A 27,763-nucleotide genomic window follows, 5' to 3' on the forward strand; every position below is an offset into this window, starting at 1 on the left:
CCAGACACCAGGTCTTATAAAGGCAGAGAACCGCTTTATGAATCACTGTTTTGGATGGAGAAGCCTTGCACTTCGGCCATCTTTGGATAGTTTATGCTCATTTACGCACAAAACTACGCTGGTATAACCGGTAGTGGGTTGTGTTGTGCTGGACCTGTCAGCATCTTTGATGTGGCGCATCTAAGTCGCATCAAACGCAATACGGTTAGACAGCTCAGGCAGGAAGTTAGGAAATTGAGTTTCCAAAATAAAATGGTGAAGTTGGTCGATGTGTGGAGCGCTCCGGTGTGATTGCCTGCCAAAAACTGATTTCCAATGTTTGCGTGTATATTTTGTGTAATATCTATGTTGGTAAATAGACTTCGGTGAACAGCGTTTACAAAGGGGCTATATATGGAATTTAAAAATTATCTGTTTTTTCAAGTATCTTTACAACTCTGTGTTATTGTACTTACATTATAACCAATCCGGTCCTTTATCCCCACTTTAAATATTTTTACAGAACTATTGTAATATTTGAGCCATTTCTGCTGTCCAACTACTTCTTACAAAAGACATTTTTAATGTTAATTAGACTTTTTTTTAACGGCATAAATAAAGGTTATATAAAACTCACTGCCAAAGACTGATTGCGGCTTCTACCTTGTTACACTAATGTTGTTTGTAGCTCAATATGACTTTATGTCATCCATGAGGGATGCATTTGACATATGTTTCACATATTATAGCCCAACAAGTTACTTATAGCAATTTAAATACGAGCAATCAGTTTTTGGCAAATACCGGAAATCAGTTTTTGGCAGACAATCACTTTTTGGCACAACACCGGTCTGACTTGGCCCCAGTTAGCACAACGAGAGGGTGATACTTCTACGGCCCGCTTTATTACTGGTTAATTTGTAGCTACATTAATGCTCTTTATGGAGACCAATTAAGATACACACGTGAAAATAAAAAAGGTCAAACTCATTGAAACTCTGAGTAAAAACAACATCCGGGTGCCAGAAGAAAGCAAAAAGAAAAATACAAATATGTAACCATATGTTTTAGGGAATCATCGGCCTCCGCCTGACCCCAGTAGCCTCTTTTATCATCATCATAGTTATTTTAATCTCATCATCATTAACATTAGGAGGAGATAATTGTTTGGAAACGATACACAATATGAGAGCATTACTGCATCACAGCATATGTTCCTTATGTTGATGCTGTTTTGTGTGTTCCTTTACATAAAGACACAACACAAAGGTATTTAATGGAGCGTAACAACTGACCACAATATAGGTTTAGTGTGCATTCAGATTAAAGCCCCCGGAGGGAGGGGCCCTGGTTCTTACCCTCATACACAAAGGCTGAAAGTGATCACCTGATAGATCAGATAATAGATATAATAGACTCGAACATCAAACATAACTTTCATATTGTCAGTCCCCCAAACCGACCGGAAGTCTCGTCCCTGTGTCTTCTCCCTGACTTTACGGTGGTGCGCATCTCACCGACCGGGAATACCGATTTCCGAACATTTCGGCCTTTTCCCTCCGCTGCACCGTAAAGCCGCGTTTTCGTGCTGCGGCTTGCATTGGCGTTGTGGGGTTAAGGACAGGCTCTGTCGGTCGGTATTATGACAGAGGGAGATGACACACATCCAGAGGGAGCTGTGTTTGTTTTGTATGGCGAAATGAGGATGAGGCAGGGGGTGGAGAGTCGCCACAGAGACGCTGGGTTCCGTCCAAACATCACCGCATTTTAGCACTTCTTCAGTGCTCGGGATTTGCGTTACACGGCATCTGCTGCACCGCTCATTTTTTTCCCTTTCTTGACAGTGCATGGTGGAACATGCAGCTTGTTTGAGGACACCCCCCTTCCACATACCCATTGCTGCCATGATAGGCAGAGGTCTCCTCTCGACCGTGGCTCGGCCGGTTGGAGAAGAGGCAGATTGATTTGGGACGGTGGGTCATATCTGCGGATGTTATTCCGTCTGTGGAGCCTGTAAATCTCACCCGCGCGCGCACACCGTGATTCTTACTCAGGGAAAAAAAAAAGGAGAAAGAAAACAACATGTCTTCTCGATCTGCATTACCGTCTGGAAACGACAGGAGTAGTGGAGACCATGTAAGTGCAGTTCCAGTCTGCAGCCTGTGTTTGTGTGCCTGCAGACGATAGATCGCGCATCCCTTAAAAAAAAGAAGAAAAAAAGATATCTGCATATGTGTGGCTTTGGGCAGTCTGTGGTTTTATTCATTGTGCGGATGGTTGAGGGGAGGGGGGTCGTAGATGGTGATGTTTTTCCCGTTTGAGGCTCTGCTGTCCTGATATTGGACGGATATTTAAACAGAGCAGGCTCTTTGAAAAAAAAAGGCTAACCTTGGGTGTCTGTGCAGGGAAAGAGCTGATAGCAGGCAAACAGCCCGGAATGAGTCCATCCGCATACGATAACGCTCAGCGGATATGCGCAGAAAGCCTGAAAACCAGCCGTCACCTCTTATTATAAGGCTTGGAGAGATAGTGATGTCACATTATACTCCTTGCTGCTGCTGCTGCTGCTGTTGTGTGTGTATGTGTGTATGTGTGTATGTGTGTGTGTGTGTGTGTGTGTGTGTGTGTGTGTGTTCCCTAGAAATTGGATGGGTGGGACGAGAGCAGCACAAGAGGCCAAAATAAACGTAGAGAGAATATCTGGACTGTTCGGCTGAAGCCAGGGGATTACTGCGTAAAATGATGTGCAGTCCATTGCTGCGCAGCCTACAAAGCGATCAACCCCAGAGCCAGTGGGTGTCAGACAGCGCCATACATTGTGTGCTGTGGAAAACAGAAACGGCCTGCAGAAAAGAAGCAAGCTGACACCGAACAGGTTCTGCATATGTGGGATCTATCCATCTAATATCTAAATGGGCGCATGACTGATTTATGTTGCATTATGTCATTTCATTGCCCTCAACACTTTTGCACCCCCTCCCCCCACCCCAACCCCATCTGTTTGTTAGCAGAGCTTTCAGCACAGAAGGATGGGCAAGCCAATAGATGTGTGTGTGTGGAAGTGAATGTGCAGGAGTGTGTGACTTTACGAGGTGTGTGATTGATTGTGAATGGAGATTCCTCTATTAGAAGTGATCTGGAGCTGTTACTGTTGCATCTCGATTATACCATGATGACAGATGAGTGGATGGAGTGGATGAAACGGTGTCTTGCCATATTGGCAGTCACAGGTGAGGCTTGGCTTGATGTGCAACGAACAGCGCAGGGGGATTAATGCACTCGCTTGCATGCATGTGTATGCTGCCCGTGGTATTGGTTGGAGACGTTTGATTGTGGAGTTTGGATCTCGACTGGCACCAAGGTGGGGCTTAGGAACATGACTGGAAGCAAGAGAAGGAATAGCGGAAGGTGGGGGTTAAGGCTGTGAGTGGTTGTGTTTGCGTGTGAAACTAAGAGCAAGATGACATGCTGGGGGGGAATGGAAGTGTGATGCCTCAGGGCCCAGGGCCGGCCAGGGACCACTGTGTCGGCATCTGCTCCCTATTTTTTTGTTTTTGTGTTGTTGTTTTTTTACTTCTTCCTCTTCCAACCGGTGAAAGGTGATACCTCTTTATTGCCCCACTCACTACCACCTATTCTTACGTTTCCCTCTTTAATATCTTCCCTTTGTTTGTCACATGACAAGTAGCTGTTTCATGCCGTGCTGCATCAGGCTTTGCTTGTGTGATTGCATGTTGTCGTTTTCCCCTTGAAAATTATCCGTGACTCAAGCCTGAGACTATCAGAACTGCACAGCAATGCTCTAAAGTGTTGGGGTCCAGGATCAACTGTTCACAGGGTTGTGAAAGCTTCAGGGCCACCACATATTCTAGCAACAGCGTTACCTGTGTCCCCTGTCAAAATGGATGAAGACATCTATCAGCAGTGAAGCAGCAGACCTCTGAAGAAGATGATGCTGAGCCCAAAATGGAAACAGTATGTTGTGTTGGAATGCAGCTGTTAGTCCAGGAACGAGGGACATGTAGTCACATGCAGATCAGCTCCAGGTTGTTGCTCTTTGTCATTACGGGTCAAACATCTGTTGGAATGATTATGGGATATGGCACCAACTTGTCATTATGAGCAGTACAAATATACAAAGCTGGGTTGCTTATTGTAAGTGTTGTCATCAATGTGTTTTTTGTCACTTACACAGTATGTGTTACACTGTGCAGCGATCAATGTGACAAACGCTTTAGCTACTAAAAGAGAGAGGTGTCTTATTGTTTGGAGACAGAGTTTATGAGTAGCTTGAAGAGGCTGCAGGCACTAACTAATGCATGCTATTTTACTTCTGGAGGCCCATCAGTCGTTTGAGGTTGTAGATCATCCTTAAAGTCCTGTTCCAGCCTGCTGCTGCTGCTCTGTGTGATATTGCTGTTGGCACACTGACCTAACCTCTTCCCCTTCATTTTCCTCCAGCATGTGTCACTGGGGGCCAGCCGCTCAGATAAGGCCACCAGCCAGTCCAGCCGCTCTCTGGGTGCCCGGTGCAGGAACTCGATTGCCTCTTGCTCCGACGAACAGCCGCACATAGGCAACTACCGCCTGCTCAAGACCATCGGCAAAGGAAACTTTGCCAAGGTCAAGCTGGCCCGCCACATTTTGACGGGCAGGGAGGTGAGTTACAAGAGAAACAGACATCAAAGGTGGGAGTGAGTGATGGATATAACTGTGAAAAATGAAAGGTAACACTTGGCCGATGTGCTGGTGTCCTTAATATTATCTTAAGAATCCAGTATGTCTTCATGAGAGCCCTCCTTTTAATTAGATTTTCTAAAAAGTACATTTTCCTTGCCTCCTAATTAGTCCTTCTCTAAAATGTATTTGTGTACGTTTCTTTGAGCCAGCTATTTTAACATAAATAGATTGACTTATCTTCTGTATCTTTAAAGCTGAGCTTCAAGCTCCATATTTTATTCTTGGACTCAAGTAGAATTTCTTTGGATGACTCAAAGTTCAAAATAGTCCTTATATACTGCATGTACCTCAGCGAAGTCCTTCAGTTTAAGCCTCCTTTCTTCTCATCGGCTGCCACTCACAAACAGAGAGGAGGAGGGGCTAATGTGCTCACAAGGCGTTAGTTGTGGATACAGTGGACTCATTATATTAAACTATAGCCATGTTTAACATGAGCATGCACCGCTGCAATACTACATGTATGACAGGAAATAAGGAAACACATACTGGGTCCTTTTAAGGGAAACTGGGAAACTATGAAGTGAAATTATTTCAAACTGTGGGTAAAAACAACCTAATCTAAACACACGACTAAATAATTGCATTACGTCTAATAAGATAAGAGTTAACAAGTTTTTCAATTCAGTTCCATTTTATTTATACAGCAACAACAGTCGCCTCAAGGTAGACCCTACAATAATACATGCAGAGAAAAACCCAACAATCATATGACCCCCTATGAGCAGCACTTTGGCGACAGTGGGAAGGAAAAACTCCCTTTTAACAGGAAGAAACCTCCAACAGAACCAGGCTCAGGGAGGGGCGGGGCCATCTGCTGTGAGCGGTCGGGGTGAGAGAAGGAAGACAGGATAAAGACATGCTGTGGAAGAGAGACAGAGATTAATAACTTTTAATACATGTTTTGATAATTTGTAGTACATGTTTTCTTTATGACACTTTATGATTAATTATGTATTTAACAAAGCTCAGAAAGAACTTTCATCATCTATTTAGCAGCGCCTGGTTTAGCAGCACCAGTTCTGGTCAGTAGGGATTAAATTCGCGTGACAACAGCTTGTGGAAGTAAATGTTCCCAGTGGCCTCAGTCCATGTTTACTTGCTGTAGAAGACGATTTAAATATGCCTCTCAAAATGAGATTTTTCTGCATTTCTGAGTGCTGAGAAAAGAATTCTTAGATATGAGTCAGTTATATCAGTAGGAAAGGCTTCACAGCCTCATATATGAGCGGTGCTATCTTTTCTTCACTCATCAAAAATTCCTTGATGTCTCTTCCAGGTTGCAATAAAAATCATTGACAAAACTCAGTTGAACCCAACCAGCCTACAAAAGGTGAGTTTTTCCTTTTGATACTAATGAGACGAGGGAATATATGTGTTATGTGCTCAGGTACGAAATAGAAACGCACACTGGTTTGATGTTATTTGTCTTCATAAGCAGAAACAAAGCATTCAAGTGAGGTGGATTCTGTTGGGGGTTTAGAGGCTGGTCAGGTTTGTCCTCAGCTGCTTCCACCCTCTCACAAGGGACAGCAATGAGACAGCATCTGATAGAGAGAGGGCTCATGGGATGTGATGCTGTTTGACAGGTGCTAGGGACTGGATGGGAGTGAGAGGAGACCTCTGCTCCAGAGATCAACTCTTGTCTCTCTCCGGGCTAATCACCGGCCTGAGAGGGACTGAGTTATTTCATAAACCACAGTCACGCAACCTATACCTTCTTAAATTGCCATGAAAAGCTTGTTTCTATGCATAACAAAGAAAACAGAAGATTTTGTAGCAGTTCAGAGGTGGATTGCTACAAAATCAGCTGTCTTTGGTGTCTGTCGGGTGCATGGCACAGTCTGGTTCCTGCTGGGCAGAATGTTGAGATGTGAGTCTGAACTGTAGATACTTGTATGGCTCATTATACATGGATGTCTGGTATAGATGGAGCAGAATCTGGGTTTATAGACACTTGGAGCTGGAGACATGGATTGAAGATTTCATTATTTTATTAATTAAAAGCTGTAGTGTCTCAAAACGTGCGCCTCGTGTAGCTGTGTGATGTAGAAAAATAAAAGGCATATAGAAGCTCAGGAAATGCATGTGACATGTGCTGCATCCTATAATATCCACATAAGGGCCAAAGTCTCAACATCACAACATGCACAAGCTCCTCTGCCTGTGCACAAGAAGTGAACAGACCAGACAAAATCAAATCAGGGACGAAATAATCCAGTTTTATTTGTGTGTAGTATGTGTGTGATTTCATTTGACTGAAGACATCTGCATGTCTGGCTTGATGCAGTCAACGAGACACTAGTTCTATAGGAGAGGACCCTTTGTTTACATTAATGTGGAGGGCAACACCATTGCAAAAAGGTCCTGGAAGATTTTGATCACTGACTTCCTGCAATCCTCATTCTTAAAATCATATTTCTGGTGCTTATTTCATGGCAGCCGGTTCAGGAGCTGTAATCCTAACTTCCATGTCATGCCATCTTCCTGGGTGCACCTTTTTTTTGGATTGGCTCTTGTGGGAGATGAGAGAGGGAGAAAACTCAACACCTGGCCACTGGTTATAGTTTTTCACATACCTGTGGGCTAGTGAAAGTCCTTAGATTTAAACACACAAAAGAGGCAATATTAACACAATGTGGATGGTTTTGTAGAGATTAGTTGAAAGATAACAAAGTCCGAACTTAAGCATGTTAATTCAGGCAGAATACGAAAGCTAACAGTGACATCCCACATCGTTGACACCTTTGTATATATGTAGCTGGTCAATCTCGTTTAGAGTGTGATACTTGAGCTGCTTCAACCTGTCCGCACTTGCTACAGGTGCGTGCCACTCTGCAGCTCACCACCATTCCAGTTCCTCTTGTTCCGGCTATTTCTGACTTCATCAGTGCCATCCATCGTCTACTTTACAATGCTATGGGGTCTTATTGCTCTCCCTGCCTTCCACACATGTGCATAGACTTGGTGGAGAGGCCACAGAACAGAGCCTTGCCGCCAAATATAAATTGCTGCAGATGGAAGTAATTGTCTTCTCTTTATACGACAGTCCTGTCTGAAATGAAGTGTGTGTTAAAGACACATCACATCCAAGCAGAAATTTCTATTTCAGTGCGTTTCTGCTCTGTCTTAGCTACGGCCAGGGAGCTTATAACCACTGTTCACATGCATCCTGACATAGACCTGCTGTTTATTGTTTATTGTTTTGATGGATCGGACTCTTCTCAGCCTCGTTGTGATGAGCAAGGAATTAATGGGATGGCCTGGATGATAAGACACTTAAGCGCTACGCATCCCAAGATTCCCTCTAGCACAGCTGGAGAAGCTGGGAAGGAGCTTGGTCTTAATACCTAGGTTGCTATGGCAACAGTGATATTGGGGCACTGCTGAAGGAATTGAATGGAGGAGGAGGAGGAGGAGGGGATGGAGGGAGATGTGGGAAAGGGGAGTGAGGAAAAAAAGAATAGAATTGCTTATCGCACCATCGTTTTCTTCTTCTTCCTTTTTTATTGTAGTTGACATCATGGAAGAGAGTTGCCACCAACTGCCTTTTGTTATGACAGTGGTACTGTTACTGTATGTTCATGGAACTGGGAGAGCTGGCATACATTTTAAAGCCCCTGACTGAAGTGTACAAATATGTGCCTCACAGCATCACAGACAGGAGGAGGGGTCAGAGTAGATGTTGGTCTGAATTTGGCTCCATTCATCACACTGCTGTGTGGGCTTTGCTTGCTCTTAAAATGAAAATCATTTTATTATGTGGATTACTATACATTTGTCTGCTCCTCTTTGGTTTTTTGTGGTAAAATGAGTTGCACGTTACTGTACTATAAAGACGAATGACTATATGTGTACTCTGTTCACGTCAGAAAAGATGCATTACAAGATATGTTATAAATTCTTTGTTATAAAAGCATTGTGGGCATTATAGGGCACATCGTTATTTACATCACAGACTGTACACGTATTGTACAAAAGGGCTGTAATTTCCAATTTTTTCATGCCAGTGACCAGCTGGGCAGCACCTCTGTTTTATAAAGGGTTTCTGGTTGCATAGATGCTGAGATCTTAGTAAACACATTTCTAACGCTCACACTCATTGCCTGTTGCTTTAAAGCTAAAGCTAACCTGTTTGTGGTTACCTAGATAACCCATCAATGTATTCACTACCAGGTAATATGTCGGTCAACAGTTCAACAGTATCTTGCTATCTCATTTGTAGTTGCTTCAGTTGCTCCCCGTTTGTTGAGAAAGGTTTGTCTCGGGCTCTCCTGCTCTCTTATAACAGCTCGACTTGTTGATAAAGAACGAGAAATGATGTTACTTTAAATTTTCTGGAACCTTTAAACTGGCGAATTGTCAAGGCAAGTGCTCGCAAGCACTGGATGCTGCCCTTCGACAGACTTACTAAATCTTAGGGCTGGGCGATATATCGAGTTTTTAAAAAATATCGATATATTTTCATACGAGATATAAGATGTGACAATGTCCTTTATATCGATATAGTCTATGTTACGTTATAATTATACTTGTGGAGCCACAAGTTTGCCTCTCTTTCGTCCACTTTTGTCTCTACGCAACGTTACTAGGCCTCGCCTCTCCTTCACTGAACACAACTCCCCCTCCTCCCCCATAGCTTCACCTGCAGGTAGCTACAAGATGGACACGGCAAATCTCCGTTAGCGAGTTGTGGGGCTGGACGGCGTCGACGTGTTAGCGAGCTAACCGCGCTAACGAGCTAACCATGCAGCCCACAGGGGCTGCACGGCCTAAGCTAACCGCGCTAACGAGCTAACCATGCTAACGACAGCCCACAGGGGCTGCACCGCCTAAAATCCCTTCATTTTCTCAAAAGTTGACAGCGCGCCATATGTATGAATTCTGGTTGTGCTTACTGACCGCGAACCGATTTTATGTGGTACACGGCGCTCAGCAATCTGTCAAAAAATGTTTTAGTACGACTTTGGTAAGCTACGGAGATGCAGCGCTTGATAGATTGTCGGAGCATTACGGCTACCGTAGTCTGGAGCCTCGCGGAGTGATACGTACCGTGCTTCAACGTAATATTACCGTATTGTGTGTGTATAAGGGCCATAAATGGCACCTGTTAAGAGACATGGTTATAAAGAGGATTTCAAACTCAAGGCTGTCAGTCACGCAGTAGAAGTTGGGAACAGAGCAGTTGTGAAATCTGTCTTTGTTATTATGCTCAGCGTCTGTTAGTTTACATTTTGACTGCACAAATATGAGCTTTTTGTTATGCACAAAAACAACATTGTTTTCTTTTATTTATGGAGCATTATTATTTAATAAATGCTGATAATTTATTTTTGAGTAATTTCTTCATGTAAATCTATGCTGTCTGTAAATAAAAATGCCTGTGTGACATCTGGGACACAGTGTGACTAAGAACTCTCTTTTTGTTCTTAACTTATGGCTTTAAAAAAATATCGAGATATATATCTTATATCGCCACCCAGCTAAAAAATATCGAGATATGAATTTTGGGTCATATCGCCCAGCCCTACTAAATCTGCATGTGAAACGAAATCGTGGTTTTAGGTAGGGGTCATTAAGGTGTATGCAGCTAATATTGCACACTTTAGGGAGAGCCACACCTTCATAACATACAGTATTAGATTAAAAAAAAAATTGTTAATGTGAATCATGACGAGCTACTTTAGAGATGTCCAAGAATAAAGTGTATGGCTGGAAATGAGCATGATATGTATATGGGGCTCCACGGTGGTTAGCACTGTTGCTGCACAGCAAGAAGGTCCTGAGTTCAATTCCACCATCAGGCCGGGGTCTTTCTGTGTGGAGTTTGCATGTTCTCCCCGTGCTTGCGTGGGTTCCCTCCGGGTACTCCGGCTTCCTCCCACCGTCCAAAGACATGCAGCTTGTGGGGATAGGTTAATTGGATAATCCAAATTGCCACTAGGTGTGAATGTGCGAGTGAATGTGAGCGTGAATGATTGTCTGTCTCTGCGTGTTGGCCCTGCGACATACTGGCAACCTGTCCAGGGTGTACCCCGCCTCTCGCCCTATGACAGCTGGGATAGGCTCCAGCGCCCCCCGCAACCCCGAAAAGGATAAGCGGAAGCAAATGAATGAATGGATGTATATGTATATACAAAGAGCAACATGCAATGGACAAATGTGAGCCCCTAACTGGAATTTATCTTTAAAAAGTTCTAAATTGTGCAATTAGAAAATGACAGATTTGTTCTTTTAATTTAAAAGTGAATTAAATGAAATGGAGAAAATAGTTCACATGAAGTGTTTAACTATGCTCAGTTTCTACTGACATTTCAACTATTTTAGTATTCAGTGTCACACGTGGGAATTAACAGCAACATGCTTCAAATGAGAAGCTCAGCCTACTTATAATTGCTTGACATTTTCATGGTTCTCTGGGATCATAAAACTCTAGTTTAACTGACATGGATCTCTACAAAGTGAATGCAGAAATGCCCTCTCCACCACTGTATAGAGACTGGTTCCACAGTTGAAACCAGTTCTCCTGAGCACCTAATTCCACTGAGGTTTTATTTATCATGAAATGTAAATTTTGTTTCTTCTTCCAGCTTTTTCGGGAGGTACGGATAATGAAAGGCTTAAATCACCCAAACATAGGTAAGTTAATGTACACATTACTGTACTTTGTCACAAGGTGTGCGCGCAGGCAGTAGTAAAAAGGTTTGAGCTCTTAAGCAGTCACTGACTGAAGTGCAGAGTGACATCACATGTATCAATACCTCCCATTGCACTAATGACTTTCCTACATATTAAGAGAGCCAGACAGATACCTGTGCATTTTTTATAACATTAACAGCTTGTGTTTTGATGTTGATCTGGTTCTGTTTTGGGCTACAGTGCAGCTTTTCGAGGTGATTGAGACGGATAAGACCCTTTACCTAGTCATGGAATATGCCAGTGGAGGTAGGTACATCAACCATCATGTCCAGGAAAGCTATGATGGAGCCCAAATGATGTATAGGGTTGCAGATTTGGCATCTAAGGTCCAAAATGAAAACTGTTTGTGAGAGCACTATGTGGCTGATTTTACAGATGCGGCCTTTCTTTAGGATGTGCAATAAAACAGAATAAAAGTGGCACAATTTTTTTTTTTTAAAAACACTGATTCCTTTTTTCATCCATATCCACAGAACAGGTTAAAAAAGGGTTCAGTTTAATATTAGCTTAATAAGAGTGATTTTCACTCTCATGTAAATAGAGAAAATATATACATAAGTGGAAGCAGCCAGTTAGCCTTATTTAGCAGATGGAATTGAAAGAACATCCTGGTTTTCCTTCTTATTTGACTTCATTTATCTAATATATGCACAAAAAAAGGGATTTTTCTCAAAGATATATAATCAATGGCTGGTATGTTCTACAGAGCCAGAATGGCTCTTTCCCCTTTCTAGTATTTACACAAAGCTAAGCTAGCTCCTGTTTCTGTGTGTCTGTTTGGCTAGTCACACAAGGTGTGTGTTAGCTAACGGTACAGAGGCTGTATTTCCCAGGAAAGACAGAATGCGAAACAACTTTACGCAGAGACAGAAAAATGTGTAACAATGACAGGGCAGGAGAGGAAGAAGAGAGAATATTTTTAAAGATAAGGAGTGCTCAGTGACATTTTATAGACTGGAAACTTGAAGCTAGCTGCTAACTGTGGTGAGGTTTATAGTAATGTTGTGGTGGACCACTAGAGGGCTCCACTCACACCCAGTGTTGAGGAAGTTGTTCCTGTGTTTTGTGGCGCGATATGTGCAGTTGATGTAGGAGACAAATGAAGAAGGAGTGAGAACTGAGACCTCTGTGTCGTCGATGCTTATGTACCATATTGGACTGGAGCAGCTAGTGTTCATGGTCAATGTTAGGTTATATCGCAGGTATCAGACATCAAATTCAATTTAAGATGAGAATATTGATTAGATTCATTGACCGAAATCATCCTTGATAGCTCATGTAATATCAATAACTTATGTCTTGTTGATTCAGGTGTGTCAGTAGTGTAGGGTGACCATATTTTGGTTTCCAAAAAAAGAGGACATTTCCAGTCATGAAGAATTTTAATAATACTGTTTGTTTAAAGAAAATTTTAACATATTTAAAAGATGCCTTCTTTGTGCGGTTAATGAATGGTGAAATAGAAAATGTCATATAGGCTTTTACAAATCAACAAGTGCAAAAAAATAACTTAAAAACCTCTGGAATTAAATAATTTGTCATCTGTATAAGAAAAATTATAGTGAGGTATTGTGCAATGGTTTCTGCTGTCTCATTTGGCGTTTCTAACCTCAGTTAATTTTTTTTGCACGCCACCATTCTTCCAGTCAAAGTAGTGGGAGTATTTTCCCTGTTCCATGGTTACTTAAGTCAGAGAAATGCTACCGTACTGGATTTCATTAAGAGCTTCAAGAGTGACTTCCACTGAATGTAGCACTATCACACCATTGACAATAGCTTCAGTCTTGGTGCGGCCCAAGTTTTTAGGGTTTTTTTTTTAGCAACACACTAGTGCAAACCATGGATCTGTAGTTATTGTGATGCTTCATAGTATGAAATGTCAGTGCGCCTTCTTTTACACTTCAAGTACATTTCAGAGCTTTTACTTTTTCACTTTTTAAGTTCAATTACTACTTTAACTTTACAAGTATTTGTACTTCTACTTAATTGAGGAATATTTATACTTTTTCCATCTGTGAGAACTGATTTCGTGCCTTATGAGCCTGAAAACAATAGCTTCCTGGTTTGCTTTAATATTATGTGGCGCACTACATCCACACAGTTGTTGTTTTCTTGCTTGCGCACAACCAATTTTACAAACATGAAAGCCGATAATACATTTTCACAATAGAAAGAGTAAATCATAACCTTGTGTTTTGGCAATGTTATGTTGTATTTTTTGATAAAATGTTGTAGGGATGTAGTTGAAGTTGGTCATTGAGAAATATCAATAGCAAGACTGAGATCTGTCAGACTCAGTTAATTGATCCGTTTTAGAAACACAGTGTCTAAGGGGTTTAAGTCCTTCCAAACACTCATTCACTTCGGCCGGATTTGTTCTTCACTATTTGAAAAGTCGCTTTGACGTTGTCTCTCATCATTCAGAGAATTTATGTACACTACATATGTAAAAATAGTTCTTGGGGTATTTTCAGTGCCTGGTAGACACTCTGCATTGGTGTCATATTAAAAGAAAATAAATTCCTGACTAGAAAAATGTTGCTACATGCAGAAATTCAATGAAAGTGCATGTTTGCATATGTTTAGTTATGATTAAAGACACCCTGCACTTCTGACTTTTCAGCTAGAATTTGCTATTAATCGAATCGATCTTAATGAGCAAGGCAGTTGCAGGAGGCTGGACTTTGGTGGGAGAACCAGAGAAGTCCAACCATAATGAGAAAAACACTAGATAAAAGAGGACAAAAAATATTTGATATAAGTATAATAAAAAGTATTTGCAAGAAAGAAAGAAAGCATTTTTTTTCTGATTTATTTTTTTACAGTGGATGACATCATCACACTGTGGCAGGAAAACACCAGAAAAAAATCAAAATTGTTTATAAACTTAAACTACTGGGCCTGGGTTTCTGCGTTTTCAGTATCCTCTCCCATAATAATGATAATAATTATTATTATCAAATTTGCAAAAATTTGTCATTACATTCCCATCCTGATATAGAGACGCGCATAAATAAGTCTGACTTATTAATATCTAATGTGCCTCAGTGTTTCAGTGTTCTTGCATTGGCATACTCAACAGTAAATCTGACTAATAATAGTGTGCCTTCATGCTGATGCACTGGCACACCCAATAAGAATAATACATCTGTTGAGTAATAAATAATGTGCCTCAATGCTATTGCATTAACACCCTCAAAAAATTGAAAACAGATATTATTCTGAGGGTGACAAAGTCTGTTCCACTCTCATCTCCACAGTATCATATGAGACCCAGCTGTCAGTTAGCTTACCTTAGCAGAACAAAGCAGCCTATTCTATAAGGCTGTAACTTTATACGTATAGTACAAATGGCAGTGTTGTCGATCTGGAACTCAAAGGAAATGAAAGGAAACGTTCCTTCTGTAGCAAAGCTAATTAAAAGAAGCCTAAATAACATCTAAATAACCAAAACTACAGTATCACATCTTTTAATCTAAAATTGTGAAATATAATAATTTTGGTGGGCGATTGAACTCAAGTGATAGCTGTCCAGAAATGCATATGTCATGTTCACTATGACATATTGGAATATAGTGTGCCTAAACCTTTTTATGGCTATATGTGATAGACAGACTCTTTAAAAAGATGGCTGTGGGCTATGCGCTAATAGCTGCTCTGTATTTAAAGTTAATAGCATATGGGACCTCAACATAAATAAGTGAGCAGCCTCAGTGCAGTAATAATGTTGCTTTTAAACAGACTTTAAACACATTAATACCCGCCAGCACACGTATCTGTACACTATCCTTTTCCTGTTTGCGTCCATTGGTTTCTATTTGTGTTAATTTCTTGTCACCAATCCCATTTTTCTGTGTTGTGTCTGAGACCATATCATTTTCTTACTGTGACCTTGGCGAATGTCAGAGGCATTGTGGGTTTTTTTTTTTTTACAAGCCTTTAAGTCAGGGGGTAAAAAAACAAGTATTAGGGAGTCGTAGTGGTGTAAAATGCCTGTGAAGGCCATAATATGCTTTTTCCTGCAGCATGTTTAAGAGTACATAATAGTGCACAAACACGATTGTATTAAAACAACAGCTAAGCTGCTGTAGAGAAATATTAGTGGTCAGACTTGGGTTATGTTTTTCAGTATTTTTATGATGCATATTTACAGATTTACAGCTAGTTTTTCAAGCAGATATAGGAAAGCAGATGTGGAGTCCTGTGAAAAACCCATGATAAACCCCATGATTCAGTAGCTTGTAGAATCAATTTCTGCTGCAATAATTCTCATGAATCATTGTCTGCAGGACTTTATAAATCTCTTACATGTTTGTGGGGGATTTTAGGTGCACGCTTCTTAAAAATGTTGGATTTTTTTCGGGCATTTCAGTCAGGTTGTGATCTGAACTTTGAGCCATTGCAACATTTTGAATCTTTTGTAGATTTTGTGCTCGAGATCATTATGCTGTTGCACGACTCACTTTTAACGTTAACTGTCAGACAAACTGACCTTTGACTCTAAAATTTTGGCATTCAGAGGATTTCGTGGTTGACTTGGTGACTGCAAGTTGTTCAGGTCCTGTGGCTGCAGAACAAGCACAGATCATCAACCCTCCACCCTCAGGCTTAGCAGCTGATGCAGTGTGTTTTTGCTGATATGCTGTTTGGTTTTCAGGCCAAACATCTTCACTTTGGTCTCATCTGTACAAAGTACATTGTTCCAGAAGTCTTATGGCCTTTTTATAATAAAGAGGCTTTCTCTTGCCAACCCTTCCAAACAAGCCATACGTTCATTCTTTTTGGGACTGAACTTTAACATTTAAAATGCTAACTGAGTCCTGTAGAATCTGTTGGTCTTGTTTTTCACATTTCTCTCAGCCCTGTACTGCCTAACACTGGTGGTGAATTTGCTGGGGCATGCACTCCTGGGAAAAGGGCAGTGTTGGGGAGTAACGGAATACATGTACCGCCGTTACGTATTTAAAATACTAAATATGAGTAACTGTATTCCGTTACAGTTACCGTTTAAAAAGGTGGTATTTAGAATACAGTTACTTTGTTGAAATAAATGGATTACACGGCGGTACTTCCCTGTTTCATATTGTGGCGGGTCAGGACTGTTTGGGTTTTGTTTGACAGCTACGTTCTGTTGTTCCAGGCGGCAGCGTTACGGTTGCCATGGTTACAGGGTGACACTCTCTCTCTGCGTGTTTCCTGGGTGAGAGAGCGCCTGTTGTTGTTGTGCTAAGCTAATAGGCAGAATGCTACAGGTATAGCTCTAAAGAATGTAGCATCATAGGCAGTGTAGTCCGTGCTGCAGGGAGAATGGACTGCCATACACGTTATGTGTCTGTGAGCGAGGGAGGGAGAAAAAGGAAAAGTACGAGCTGTCATCGAGCAAAAACGGGAGCTGGAAGCATGTAAATATAATAATAACCACTGCAGCCAAGAAGAGCGCCTGACGAGCCCAGTTGTAAGTAAGCTATTAAGACTCGACTGTACACCGTGTTCGTGTTTTCCTCCGAAACAATAAGTTCCGTTGGAGCCTTTCAACGCCTCTCTCTGTCTCTCGCTAGCAAAGTTGACCCAGACAACAAAGTAAAGCTAGTTTTCGGCTACGAGCCGACACAGAACCCACCGTATTAGCCAGAGGTCCCTTTACTACGGTTCGGAGCCGCGGACCTTCAGTAACAGTAATAAATCACAGCAATAGTACATTCATGTAGTTGTAAACAGCATGATAATATATTAAGTAATCCAAAGTATTCAGAATACGTTACTCTCATTGAGTAACGTAACGGAATACGTTACAGAATACATTTTGGGGCATGTATTCTGTAATCTGTAATGGAATACATTTTAAAAGTAACCTTCCTAACACTGGAAAAGGGGTAGATGATATAAATTCAAAGTGATATCACAGTATGTCAATAAAATATATGATCAGATTTTTTTTACAATATTGAAAGAAAACGGTGAACATTTTTGTTGCTTGCCTCTAGCAATCCATTTTCCATCCTTTCCCTGCTGACATTGATTACATAATTACTCATTTTAAGTGTAAATCTACTGAAATACTGCAGGAGCAATATAATAGTAGTCAGATAGTATTATTGCCTGCAAGTGCAAAAGTGGTGTTTCCAATAGAAATGAACCTTATGCGTAAGTTCAGTAAGGAAGCTCTGTAGTCACACATCTGTCTGCTTCCCAGGTGTTTGGTGGCTAATCTAAGCATTACATCACTTCCACTTTCCCACGCTTTCAAGCTCATTGCAGCAGCTGTGGTCCAGTCCAATCATCTTTCTGCCTGCCTTCTTCAGCCCAATCAGCCTCCGCTCTGCTTACTTTAAATCTCACCGATCGCTGTCGTTCTCCCTCGCAGAGGCCTTCATGCAATTCACCTTTCTTGCCATCTCCGCATCTCCCATGTTACTCAGACTCTATCAAAGCATCCATCTTCATTTCCACCACCAGCGTCTACACTCCAGGGAACGGGGCCCTAATCCCTGTCACCGCTGGGATTTCATCAGTCTAATCGGCAAATAGCTTCATTGAATTCTGTGCATCAATAAAGTTCAGTTCCATCAAATGATTTTTCCTTAGTAAAATGTGTAAAAAATGATAAAATAACTGCTTAACACTTAACAAGTAAACCCTGTAACTCCTCAGGAGTTGCTTAATTTGTAGTAGAACTACATATCCTGTCGGTGGCGGATATCCTGTCGGTGGCGCTGTCACTTGGTGTTCGCTCGCTCGCTCTGTGGTATAGTATCGCTTCCTGTTCCTGCTCAAACACAGTGGTGTTTCTGAGTAGCTTATTTGCTTAGCAGTTTAATTAACAACTTTTAAATACATTCTTTTTTCACAGTATAATCTTCACGTGCTTCATCCGAAGCACACTTTCTGTGTACTCACTACCTAATTTATAGTATTCACTCACTGTCTCTGTACTGTTTCGCTAGCTTAGCTCGTAGCCGACCCGTTAGCACCATGGCTACTTCACCTGTCCCTTCTGCACTTTCTTGCTCATTGTGTCAGATGTTTAGTTACTCCTTGGCCTCCTTTAGCAGTAATGATATCTGTAACAAATGTAGCATATTTGCAGCTCTGGAGGCCAGGATTACTGAATTGGAGACTCGGCTTTGCACCCTGCTCTCACCCTTAGCTAGCCAGGCCCCTGTAGCTGGTGCAGCCGAAGATAGCGTAGGCCCCGCTAGCTGTTCCCCGGCAGACCCCAAGCAGCTGGGGAAAGGCTGGGTAACGGTGAGAAGGAAGCGTAGTCCTAAACAGAAGCCCCAGGTACACCACCAACCCGTTCATGTGTCTAACCGTTTTTCCCCACTCGGTGACACACCCGCCGGGGGTCAAACTCTGGTAATTGGTGACTCTGTTCTCAGACATGTGAAGCTAGAGACACCGGCAACCATAGTCAATTGTCTTCCAGGGGCCAGAGCAGGCGACATTGAAGGAAATTTAAAACTGCTGGCTAAGGGTAAACGTAAATTCAATAAAATCATAATTCACGTCGGCAGTAATGACACCCGGTTACGCCAATCGGAGGTCACTAAAATCAATATTGAATCGGTGTGTAACTTTGCCAAAACAATGTCGGACTCTGTAGTTTTCTCTGGTCCCCTCCCCAATCAGACCAGGAGTGACATGTTTAGCCGCATGTTCTCCTTAAATTGCTGGCTGTCTGAGTGGTGTCCCAGAAACGATGTGGGCTTCATAGATAATTGGCAAACCTTCTGGAGGAAACCTGGTCTTGTTAGGAGAGATGGCATCCATCCCACTTTGGATGGAGCAGCTCTCATTTCTAGAAATATCGATAAATTTATTAAACCCCTCAAAACATGACTATCCAGAGTTGGGACCAGGAAGCAGAGTTGCAGTCTTACACGCCTCTCTGCAGCTTCTCTCCTCCTGCTACCCCCCCAAAAACCCATCTCCATAGAGACTGTGTCTGCTTCCAAAAAGACAAAAAACAAACAACTTAAACAATCACAAAGAAAGAACAATACAGTATCCACATCTGAACCAAAGAGTAAAACAGTGAAATGTGGATTATTAAATATTAGGTCTCTCTCCTCCAAGTCTCTGTTAGTACATGACTTAATAATTGATCAACAAATTGATTTACTCTGCCTTACAGAAACCTGGTTGCAGCAGGATGATTATGTTAGTTTAAATGAATCAACACCCCCGAGTCATTCTAACTACCAGAAATCTCGAAGCACAGGTCGAGGGGGCGGTGTGGCAGCAATTTTTCACACCAGTCTATTAATTAATGATAGACCAAGACAGACTTTTAATTCATTTGAAAGCCTGATGCTTAGCATTGTCCACCCCAGCTGTGAAACTCAGAAACCAGTCTTACTTGTTATCATCTATCGTCCACCTGGGCCTTACACAGAGTTTCTGTCTGATTTCTCAGACTTTATATCTAATTTAGTTCTGAGCTCAGATAAAATAATTATTGTGGGTGATTTTAACATCCATGTAGATGCTAAAAATGACAGCCTCAACATGGCATTTAATCTGTTGTTAGACTCAATTGGTTTCTCTCAAAATGTAAAAGAACCCACCCACCACTTTAATCACACTCTAGATCTTGTTTTAACATATGGCATAGAAACTGAACATTTAACAGTGTTTCCTGAAAACCCTCTCCTGTCTGATCATTTCTTGATAACATTTACATTTACAATAATTGATTACGCAGCAGTGGAGAGTGGACTTTATCAAAGTAGATGTCTTTCTGAAAGCGCTGTAACTAAGTTTAAGAATATAATCCAGCCACTGTTATCATCGTCAATGCCCTGTACCAACACAGAGCAGAGCAGCTATCTGAACGCTACCCCAACAGAGGTCGATTATCTTGTTAATAATTTCACCTCCTCACTACGTACGACTCTGGATACTGTAGCTCCAGTGAAAACTAAGGTCTCTAATCAGAAGTACCTGACCCCGTGGTATAATTCTCAAACACGTACCCTAAAGCAGATGACTCGTAATCTGGAGAGGAAATGGCGTGTCACAAATTTAGAGGATCATCATTTAGCCTGGAGAAATAGTTTGTTGCTTTATAAGAAAGCCCTCCGCAAAGCCAGAACAGCTTACTACTCATCACTGATTGAAGAAAATAAGAACAACCCCAGGTTTCTCTTCAGCACTGTAGCCAGGCTGACAAAAAGTCAGAGCTCTGTTGAGCCAACCATCCCTTTAACGTTAACTAGTGATGACTTCATGAACTTCTTCACAAATAAAATTTTTATCATTAGAGAAAAAATTACCAATAATCATCCCACAGATGTAATATTATCTACAGCTACTCTTAGTTCCATTGATGTTAAGTTAGACTCTTTTTTTCCAATCGATCTTTCTGAGTTAACTTCAATAATTACTTCCTCCAAACCATCAACGTGTCTTTTAGACCCCATTCCTACAAAACTGCTCAAAGAAGTCCTGCCATTGATTAATTCTTCGATCTTATATATGATCAACCTATCTCTAATAATCGGCTATGTACCACAGGCCTTCAAGGTGGCTGCAGTTAAACCTTTACTCAAAAAGCCATCTCTAGACCCAGCAGTCTTAGCTAATTATAGGCCAATCTCCAACCTTCCTTTCATATCAAAAATCCTTGAAAGAGTAGTTGTCAAACAGCTAACAGATCATCTGCAGAGGAATGGTTTATTTGAAGAGTTTCAGTCAGGTTTCAGAGTTCATCACAGCACAGAAACAGCTTTATTGAAGGTTACAAATGATCTTCTTATGGCCTCTGACAGTGGACTCATCTCTGTGCTTGTCCTTCTTGACCTTAGTGCAGCATTCGATACTGTTGACCATAATATTCTATTAGAGCGATTAGAACATGCTGTAGGTATTACAGGTATTGCACTGCAGTGGTTTGTATCATATCTATCTAATAGACTCCAATTTGTGCATGTAAATGGAGAGTCCTCTTCACACACTGAGGTTAATTATGGAGTTCCACAGGGTTCGGTGCTAGGACCAATTCTGTTTACATTATACATGCTTCCCCTAGGCAGCATCATTAGAAGACATAGCATACATTTTCACTGCTATGCAGATGACACCCAGCTCTATCTGTCCATGAAGCCAGATAACACACACCAATTAGTTAAACTGCAGGAATGTCTTAAAGACATAAAGACTTGGATGGCCACTAACTTTCTGCTTCTTAACTCAGATAAAACTGAGGTCATTGTACTCGGCGCTGAAAAGCTTAGAAATATGGTATCTAACCAGATTCTTACTCTGGATGGCATTACCTTGGCCTCCAGTAACACTGTGAGGAACCTTGGAGTCATTTTTGACCAGGATATGTCCTTCAACGCACATATTAAACAAATATGTAAGACTGCGTTCTTCCATTTGCGCAACATCTCTAAAATTAGAAATATCCTGTCTCAGAGTGACGCTGAAAAACTAGTTCATGCATTTATTACTTCCAGGCTGGACTACTGCAATTCATTATTATCAGGATGTCCAAAAAACTCACTGAAAAGCCTTCAGTTAATCCAAAATGCTGCAGCAAGAGTACTGACAGGGACTAGAAGGAGAGAGCATATTTCTCCTGTTTTGGCTTCCCTTCATTGGCTTCCTGTTAAATCCAGAATTGAATTCAAAATCCTGCTCCTCACATACAAGGTCTTAAATAATCAGGCCCCATCTTATCTTAATGACCTTGTAGTACCATATCACCCTATTAGAGCACTTCGCTCCCGCTCTGCAGGCCTACTTGTTGTTCCTAGAGTATTTAAAAGTAGAATGGGAGGGAGAGCCTTCAGTTTTCAGGCCCCTCTTCTGTGGAACCAGCTTCCAGTTTGGATTCAGGAGACAGACACTATCTCTACTTTTAAGATTAGGCTTAAAACCTTCCTTTTTGCTAAAGCATATAGTTAGGGCTGGACCAGGTGACCCTGAATCCTCCCTTAGTTATGCTGCAATAGATGTAGGCTGCCGGGGGATTCCCATGATGCATTGAGTTTTTCCTTTCCAGTCACCTTTCTCACTCACTATGTATTAACAGACCTCTCTGTATTGAATCGTATCTGTTATTAATCTCTGTCTCTCTTCCACAGCATGTCTTTATCCTGTCTTCCTTCTCTCACCCCAACCGGTCGCAGCAGATGGCCGCCCCTCCCTGAGCCTGGTTCTGCCGGAGGTTTCTTCCTGTTAAAAGGGAGTTTTTCCTTCCCACTGTTGCCAAAGTGCTTGCTCATAGGGGGTCATATGATTGTTGGGCTTTTCTCTGTATCTATGAAGCGCCTTGAGGCGACATTTGTTGTGATTTGGCGCTATATAAATAAAATTGAATTGAATTGAATTGAATTGAACTTGAAGTATTTTCTGCCAGCTGATGTTGTATCCTCGGTCAAACTTTTTAACCATTTGCATAAAGCTCTGTTTTTCCTGCATCTCACCGCATCAGTAATTTCCATCCACTGTTTGCTCTTCCTGTCATATGGGGCGCACCTAGAGAGTGCTCTAGGGATGCTCAGTGGAGTCATATGTTTACTTTGGGTGACACATCACCAGCTGCTAGTATTTCCTCCTTCATAGCCTGGTTGTACTTTATGGTGTGTTTTTTGCCTCATGTGGTAAAATATGTTTGTTTTTTTCCACTGCAGGGACACTTTTCTTGGATATTTTGCCAAGTACTGTGCTTTCTTTCAGATTTGTTGAAGTAGCTCCTTTTTTTAGGTATTAAAAAGATATTCCCAGATTTACCTTGTTATCATGCACACTACTGAAGATATACACATGGTGTTAACTATAGCAATGATATCACGATGTGACATTTTTATATCACGTAAAAAGTGGCCAAACCTTCTGCTTTCATAGATGTGGTCACACACAAAAGAGCTTAGAAAGTATTAAAACTGAATGTTTTGATTGTTTTGGGGATTAAGCAGTCTGTTATGTTATTTCATTATATGTTAGAAGGTGTCAGGAGCTATTCTGTCTCCAAAAAAGTGAAGTGAGATAATTGTGATATTGAAGTAGGGTGCAGAAAAGACTTTTATCACGTTTTTATGGCCCACATAACCAGACCTCTATGGCTTCAGTAGTTATGGATGTTCCTTCGTGTTGTTAGTAGTTGGAGGCTGCCATAGATGGCAGCCATGTGAATACAGGTCACATAAGCAAATGGGAAGGCCTAACAGAAATATTAAATACATTTCAGTGAATTTGTGTCAGTTTGACCATGAAACAAGACACGTATATTCAATTCAATTTTATTTATATAGCGCCAAATCACAACAAAAGTCGCCTCAAGGCGCTTCATAGATACAGAGAAAAACCCAACAATCATATGACCCCCTATGAGCAGCACTTTGGCGACAGTGGGAAGGAAAAACTCCCTTTTAACAGGAAGAAACCTCCAGCAGAACCAGGCTCAGGGAGGGGCGGGGCCATCTGCTGTGATTGGTTGGGGTGAGAGAAGGAAGACAGGATAAAAGACATGCTGTGGAAGAGAGACAGAGATTAATAACAGATATGATTCAATACAGAGAGGTCTGTTAACACATAGTGAGTGAGAAAGGTGACTGGAAAGGAAAAACTCAATGCATCATGGGAATCCCCCGGCAGCCTACGTCTATTGCAGCATAACTAAGGGAGGATTCAGGGTCATCTGGTCCAGCCCTAACTATATGCTTTAGCAAAAAGGAAAGTTTGAAGCCTAATCTTAAAAGTAGAGATAGTGTCTGTCTCCTGAATCCAAACTGGAAGCTGGTTCCACAGAAGAGGGGCCTGAAAACTGAAGGCTCTGCCTCCCATTCTACTTTTAAATACTCTAGGAACAACAAGTAGGCCTGCAGAGCGAGAGCGAAGTGCTCTAATAGGGTGATATGGTACTACAAGGTCATTATCATCAAGTATATGCATTTTATATTTTAAAATATCTTTGAGAAATATCCAGTCATTGTTACAGACAGCCATTTTTTTTTAGGAGGATTTGCTAATTTTAGCCACTTTAAGCTAATGTGCATACCAGGCCTATTAGTACTGTAGCATCACAACGCCTCAACATACAGAAGGAAGTATTATTTAGTCTTTCCAAAGTTGTAGTCTGGTCTTATCAAACAAGATAAACCTTAAAACTATTCTCACATGGATTTTCATCGCCTTGGACGGAGCCACGGTCGCTGCTACCCTCTTCCGTTATGCCTCAGTCGTTCTCTTGGCAAGAAAGTTCATTTCCTAAAATATCAAACTGTTCCTTTGGTCTGCATGTATTATTTGTTTATTATATGTTTTCATGCAGTTACATGATTTGTGGATATTAAAATGAACTTACAGTGCTTGCATCTTATTAAATATTAAAAGCTGACGATGTGATTAAAATTGACTGTGTACGTCAGCAGTGTTTACGTAGCTAACAGCATAAAGCTTCTGGCTTTGTTACCTGACTGATGTGCTGATATGCTCCTCACAGGTGAAGTTTTTGACTACCTCGTGTCTCATGGGAGAATGAAGGAAGTTGAAGCAAGAGCCAAATTTCGACAAGTATGATGTTACCTCTCGGTGTCAACGTTACACCAGTTGTTGCATTTTGTTGTCGGTACTTCAAGTGTGTCTGTCTTTCTACGTCCACAGATTGTTTCTGCTGTCCACTACTGCCACACGAAGAACATTGTCCATAGAGATTTGAAGGTGAGGAAGCTCAGAGGAATGTCTGGGGCAACTTTCAGAGGGGGATTAAGGCTAGTCTAGGACTAGAAAATTTATTTCACTGACAGATTACCCTGAACTCAAAGTTGTAATCTCTGACTAGTCTTAATCTATGTCTCTGTAAAGGGTTTTTAATCACACTGATGAGTGTATGGGAGGGTAGAATGTGCAAATGCACAGTGGGCACAGTGACATATATACACTATAAGTCATGCCCAGTTGAACTTGTGCATTAGTGGATAACACACAAGTGCAACTTCCCTCTCCTCGTTTGCACTCTTTGTATTCAGTACAACTTTATTCTCATTGTACTCTCTTTTCTCCCCCATCCATCTTTCCCGTTCTTCCTCGTCCTTTCCATCCTGCTGTCCGTCTCTGCTTCCTCCTCTGCGTGAATGGATGTGTGAGTCAGGCAGAGAACCTCCTGCTGGATGCCGATGCCAACATCAAGATTGCCGACTTCGGCTTCAGCAATGAGTTCACCCTGGGCAACAAGCTGGACACGTTCTGTGGCTCACCGCCCTATGCTGCGCCTGAGCTTTTCCAAGGAAAGAAGTATGACGGGCCCGAGGTAGACGTCTGGAGTCTGGGAGTCATCCTCTACACGCTGGTCAGCGGCTCGCTGCCCTTTGATGGGCAGAATCTGAAGGCGAGTGGAAGGCTGGAGGAAACTATCCGTCTGTTTGTCTGTCTGGGGATACTTGAGTTTTCCTTGGTGGTTTATTGTAGCAGCGATAGGTTTTCATGCGACAACATTCAAATCACTGATTTATTCAATAACTTTGATCTTCTAGTTACCAGTGTAGGGACTAACGCGTTACAGTAACTACGTTATTATTCTGGTAACGAGCACGGTAACTAGTTATTATGCCAAAATCAGGAACGCGTTAGTCGTTACTGGGATTTAGATAGGCTCGTTATTCGTTACTTCGTGTGGTGGCATCGCGGAGCTTCCACAGATTCAGTAACATTAGCAAGTGGTGGAGGCCAGCAGGTGGATGAGGGAAAGTGGAGGCAGGAGGAGGAGAGACCCGAGGCGGCCGCCGGTCCAAGTGTGAACTGAACTTCAGGTAAGAAGTTATGACCTGCAGTCTATCTGGGTCAGATATAAACCAAGTTTAGGTGGAGTTTATTTTCGTTGTGCTGACTTTTTTGTACTGGGTACTAGCTAGCATGACGGAGTTTCTATACAGCTGGGTGGGTGCTATGAAGTTAATGATGTTGAACTTTATTTTATTCATAAGGTTAATTATTAGAGTTTCCAACCGTCCCCTAAAAGAATCGTTTCGTATTCAGAGAAAATATTACGCGTTTCATATTGAGGTGAAAAGGAACAGTTTGTCCTGGACTTCAGCTACAATGAAAAAGACACAAAGCTGGAGTTATTCTGTGTCTTTGCTGCACAGCTGCCTCTTCTTCTCTCATTCTCTCCCCCTCCCTCTCCTGTTTCTACTTCAATCATGAAACTGATCAATGATCAACTGATCGGCTTTTCTCTCTCGTTTATTTATCGCTCACTTTGCTCCAGAAAGAGGAAACGAGCGGATGTCGCGTTAAACAACAGCAGCATGTTTAAGCTTGATCAGCTGTTGTTAGAATTTATTTAATATTAATTTCTAGTATCAGCTGATGTTTGCTGGAGCCACAGCTGCAAAAAAGCTGCTGGTCATGATATCGTTTGGTTATCTGGTGAGAGGAAAACATGAAGATGAAACCAGGAGATGTCCTTACTGAATCATCAGAGCTGAACAGGTGATGGAGAAACAGGTTTACCTTTTAGGTGACATGAATGAGTTGAAGGGAAGTTATGAACTGTTTCTGAGAGACAAATAACACCAGGATCCTTTTTAGGTAGCTGACAGCTGGTAACTGTGCAGGGGCGGGTCTAGCAAAGTGTTGCCAGGGGGGCCAGGTAGGGCATTAACAGGGAGAGGTGGGCACAAAGAAATACTTTTCTTTCTTATTCTCATTTAAAATGTCTAGCTTTTAAAAAATAATTATCTGAATCTTACAACAAACAATTGATAGATTGATGCATATATACCATCAAAACAGTGAACATCACTGTCACAACAGCGTTTCTTTTCATTCAAAGGCTTTATGATTTTTCCTATAATGGCGGCCGGTCTCTAGTCAAAACGCCCGGGCCGATTTTTTGTCCCAGTCCAGCCCTGTATGCAGCTCATCTGCAGTCTGGTGTTACCTACATCTTCCTATTCAGAAGGCAGAATTTCCGAGTTCTGAGTACAATCAAATCACCACGACTGCAGTTTTTGTGTTGGATGTAAAAGGCGCACATGATGCTGTGACGTAGGCTAGAATCATGTTGGTGGTCAACGACGGTGCAGGCGTTGGAGTTCTCTCTTGGAAATATGCACATTATCTTTTCCTTTCTATTGGTAGGTGGCACAGTGCACTGTGGCAAGTAAGCAAGCTAGAAGACTGGCAAAGTTATGGAAGCAACACATTAACAAGAGAATTCTGAGTAAAACCAAAGTTACTTTCCCTAGTAACTAGTTACTTTGAAAGTAACGAGTAACTTGAAGTAACTGAGTTACTTTTGATAGAAGTAACTAGTAATGTAACTAAGTTACTAATTTAAAGTACTGCTAGTTACAATGCAATGTTGGGCTGGGAAACCTTGCATCACAGCATTTATGTG

General features: G+C 41.6%; 1 protein-coding gene across 4 annotated transcripts in view; it reads left to right on the top strand.

The window, feature by feature from the left end:
* Positions 1–1,453: 1,453 nt before the first annotated feature.
* Positions 1,454–27,763, top strand: part of mark4a (MAP/microtubule affinity-regulating kinase 4a) — a 40,155-nt gene continuing 13,845 nt past the window's right edge. For 2 of the 4 annotated variants that reach the window (XM_085174609.1, XM_085174610.1), the window contains exons 1-8: positions 1,454–2,115; positions 4,441–4,638; positions 5,996–6,049; positions 11,307–11,355; positions 11,596–11,661; positions 24,866–24,936; positions 25,027–25,083; positions 25,514–25,750. In XM_085174609.1, the coding sequence (XP_085030735.1) occupies positions 2,062–2,115; positions 4,441–4,638; positions 5,996–6,049; positions 11,307–11,355; positions 11,596–11,661; positions 24,866–24,936; positions 25,027–25,083; positions 25,514–25,750 (786 nt within the window). In that variant the 5' untranslated portion in view covers positions 1,454–2,061. The other 2 variants (XM_085174611.1, XM_085174612.1) reach the window with 2 other exon arrangements.

Source organism: Neolamprologus multifasciatus, chromosome 10 (assembly GCF_963576455.1).
Source record: "Neolamprologus multifasciatus chromosome 10, fNeoMul1.2, whole genome shotgun sequence".
NCBI lineage: Eukaryota > Metazoa > Chordata > Actinopteri > Cichliformes > Cichlidae > Neolamprologus > Neolamprologus multifasciatus.